Source organism: Rhagoletis pomonella, unplaced genomic scaffold (assembly GCF_013731165.1).
Source record: "Rhagoletis pomonella isolate Grant_MI unplaced genomic scaffold, Rhpom_1.0 Rhpom_scaffold_00001, whole genome shotgun sequence".
Classification (NCBI taxonomy): Eukaryota; Metazoa; Arthropoda; class Insecta; order Diptera; family Tephritidae; genus Rhagoletis; species Rhagoletis pomonella.
Genome location: NW_023458555.1, coordinates 103,308,729 through 103,312,980, shown reverse-complemented (window position 1 = coordinate 103,312,980; position 4,252 = coordinate 103,308,729). Strand labels below are relative to the sequence as shown.

The 4,252-nt window shown below is 34.8% G+C and overlaps 1 protein-coding gene across 1 annotated transcript in view; it reads right to left on the bottom strand.

The window, feature by feature from the left end:
- Positions 1-3,900: 3,900 nt before the first annotated feature.
- The window catches only part of LOC118734995, a 1,078-nt gene continuing 726 nt past the window's right edge, over positions 3,901-4,252 (bottom strand). Inside the window, exon 3 of the mRNA XM_036464595.1 lies at positions 3,901-3,975. Coding sequence (XP_036320488.1) covers positions 3,901-3,975 — 75 coding nt within the window. The remainder of the gene's footprint in view (positions 3,976-4,252) is intronic.

Genomic DNA, 4,252 nt, shown 5'->3' with positions numbered 1-4,252 from the left:
AAAGATTGGTATAATAAAAACCTGAATAACTGAACCTAAACTCTTCCGATTTAGACTTGTGAGGTATCATCGGAAAGGTATTTTCTCGCCCTTTTTATTTCTTTGCTAATAAACTCATTCAAAGGACGAAAGAGAAAGGTAGGATAAACGAACATCATTCAAAGTTGAATTAAGATGTGTTGGTATTTGAAAAAAAAAATGGGAAACGAATGACATTTTTCCACATAAATAAAAATAGTGGGATAATACCTTTCTACCGAGATCCCATAAGTCTAGATCAAAATAGTTTTGGCCCGCTTATTTAAGTTTTTCGTAAATCAATCTTTGAAAAAAGTAAAAAAAAAACCGCATCTAAAATCTCATTATTACGATTCCGTTGAAAAGATTTTTAAATATTTGTATGCAGATTTTATAAGCCTAATCTGTTTTGTTATCTGAAGGGACTTTTTTTCAAAAAGTTCTTTAAGAAACTATTTTTATTCATAAAAACCTCATTTTTGGAGGTATTTTCAAATCGGTCCAGCTCGCTTAAATCTTAATATTTTTCCGAAATATTTTGGTGGACGTCTTAAAATATAATAAATTTTGTAATCCCGGCGGAAAAAACCGCAACTTTTTTGGTGATGCAGTCTAATATATATGTATGTGATATGAGAGAAATATATGTATAATAGTAAGGCGAAAGTGTAAAGGAATATTTAAAATGCTTGAATGAAAAGTAAAGTAAAATATAGTAAATAAGTTGCAAAGACAGTAATTTGCTGAGTGTGCATGTTGGACTATGTTAAATTCGCGGAAACAAGAAGATACGGCAATCATGGTTGCCACAATTGATAACTTTCTACCAAAATTGGTAACTTTTAAATGGTTTGGTAACTTTTATTTCATTTCGGTAACTTTTGCAACTAAACATCTATTTGCATTACTAGAAAGAAATGAATTATGTTTTCATTTTCATGAATTATGTTTCCCTTCGAGTTTCAGTGGCAGCACTACTGACACTTTTACAAAATTACTTTGATTAAATTAGAGTCATCTCATATTCAAATACTGGAAATATTTGAATTACAGTGGCAGCACCAAGGGCTGCACTTTTAAAACAACTTTCGAATTTTCGCGATAAATTTTGAATTCTATCTACCCTCTCACATTTTAATACTGATCATCTGGCAATTTTTGGTAAGGTCCAAAAATCGTTTTGATTATTCCGGCAAAAAAAAATGTCGCGTGCTTTTTAACGGACCCATCTACCGACATGTATTTCGACACCTACCGACATATATTTCGACGTACAGTAAATTATAAAAAAAACCGAAAAAATAACAAAAAAATTTGCAATTTTCTCAATTTACTCGAAATCTTGTACGAGTCAAAGAACCGTTAAAAGCACCTTTTTTGTGTGCCGGCGCTATTATTCCGTGAGCCGCAGGTCCAAGTATCAGCACATTCCGAACGAAAAATTACACTGAAAATGGCACAACGCTGAAACCGGTTTGTCTCCAAACCAAATTTGACAAGGCATGATGGAAAATCGTTCCACATTACATCATACTCCTACCCTGTCGGAAACAACAACAACGAAAATGAGAATAACGGAACATGCAGTAATTAATTGATAGAAAAATATTTTCTAATAAAAAAATTATTATAATTGTCAATAGCATTTTCAATCTTTATAATTTATCAAGAAAATAGATTTAAACTTCTGTGCTAGAACTGGGAGTTCTTGATAAATAATCAAAAATTTACAAATTATAAAAATACTGAATTTATTAAATGCACAGAACCGGGCTGTAAGAATATACATATTTGTTATGAAATATAGCAGTGTTATTCAGTATATTTTTTTCTCAGAGAAGATTTTGGTAGTGAAAATTTGGTAACTTTTCTTAAGAGATTTTGGTAGAAAAAATGTTGGCGAGTGGCAACCATGACTGCAATGTTATTGCTAATGCTGGAAATTTCCATTGCGTGGTGGTGGTTGTTTTTGGCGTTATTGTGTTTGTGGGGCCTGTGTGCTTATGTGCTGTGGGGATTTTGTTGCGTAGTTAACCTTTTGCGCATCAGAATATTGTCTTTGCGCCGCTCCATGTATGCTTTACAAAGAGAAGTAGACAATGATGTTTGGAGCGCTTATTTGTATTTGTATGAAGTGCTATGTGCTAGAAGATGGTTTTCAAAAGAGTTGTAAAGGAATAAGAGAGCATGATTTTGTTTGCTTGTGGTGCAATGTCCTAGAAAATTTTCGCACATAAAATGTTGTCAAATAACATATCCCTGTTACTGCGCTTCTGCTGTAACTACAGCTACGTAACGGAACTTTTTAGTTTCTATAGTGACCGTTGATAAATCCTTAGCTTATTGTGTGATATTTTGTGATGAAAAACATAGTAAATGCCTATCAGTTAAGGAAGCGGACAGTTTGGCCCGCCGTACTGGAAGCGGACGACCACGGAAGAAGATAGGGATATTGTAGCTGTGGGGGATCGGCTTAAAACTGCTCCAGAAATTGCCGCGGAATTAAAGGATAGCATCAACATGGAAATTAGTATCTCAACGGTACAGCGTCGGTTGAGGGAAAATGACTTGATGGCCCATATACCGGCTAAAAAGTCGCTTCTCTCCACAAAAATGCATTCTGCCCGACTATCCTGGTGTCGTGAAAAAAGAAATTGGTCACGAAACGACTGGGAACGAGTCATATTTTCTGATTAGTGCAAAATAAATCTATTCAGATTCGGGATGCATGGTTCGTCGCAAAAATACAGATTTAGTCGCAACTCCGTTCAGACTACAGTGAAGCAGTATGTAATTGTGTGGGGGGCAATAACAAGCCATGGAGTTGGTAAAATTTTGTTACTTGAGGGTTACGTTAACTCCCCACCTACATTGGCATCATTAAAGACGGCCTTATACCAAGTATTGAAGGGCTAAGCGAGCACGTAACAAACATAATTTTTCAGGATGATTCCGCACCTTGTCACCGCTCCAAAGCGGTATGCGTACTGCCGTAATTAGGCATATTAACATTTTTATTTTAACAAATTGGCAATAACACAACATTTACCTCTTTATAGGTGAATTAATACAAGTCTCTTTTGGGGATTGAGTCCATGTCATGACCGGGAATAGCCCCGCCCTCAAACCCATTGAGAACATGTGGTCAATTTTAAAAAGAAAGGTACGCTAGCAAAAGCCAAGTAATCTCAAAAAGTTGAAAGAAATCATTGAGATTTCTTGGTAGAATGCTATTTCGCCAGACTCGATTCGCAAACTGTACGAAAGTATGCCTGCCCGAGTGCAATGCGTGATCCATGCGAGAGGGAGTTATACCCGGTATTAATACCACTTTTTTTAATGTTCTTACGAAATGAATAATAATGTCGATATCATAATAAAAAGGCAAATACTGATAGTTTTTTAATGCGGTTTAGTTTTATTTTTCATCCAAACAACTAAATATGCATTAAGGAAACGAATGCTATTTTGGGTTTGGTTTAAATATGCCTATATATTCCTTTTTGTTGTGGCATGATCAGCCTTAAAATAATTAAGAATTGTGCTTAGAGAATTAATATAACCAACTGATATGAGTTACAAGAAAGAAAGTCATTTTTAGTCAAAAATATGACTTCTATCTGTGATATTAAAATCGGCGTTTTTTTACCGTAAGTGTATATATGTCGACATACATATGTGCTAGAATATATTGGTGCGTGTGCAAGTATATGGATCGTAGATCAAAAGGCGAAAAGAAAATCACAGAGTGCTAGGAGGCCTGCAGGTGGTGCTAAAATATTTTCACCAATTGCATGTTTGAGCAGGTGCTAGTTATGTGTGGGCATGGTTTTGGTGAACTTGAATATTTTCAAACATATATGCTAGTTGGAAGCATAAGCCTTATAGGGAAGACAGACAACAAGGATTATCTGCATAAAGAGGCGTTAGTTGCATTAAATCGTGCATTTGCCTCTTCTAAATGCAGATTTAATGCATGAAAATTTCGTGAATTTTAACTGCATTTTCGAATTTCAGTATGGCAATGCTGCCGAATTTGACAGCTGTTTACTATTGTGAATGGCAGAAGTTGAGTTTGCTACTGTCAAAAGAAAATTGATACATACACAATAAGTATTTTTATTTATTTAACGTAAAATTTAAACAAATACCAAATTCAAAACGTGTATTTCTCAATTTCAGATGTTAGCAACAAAAAAGCGTGTTGTATGGAGCGAGCAGGATGACCAAATCC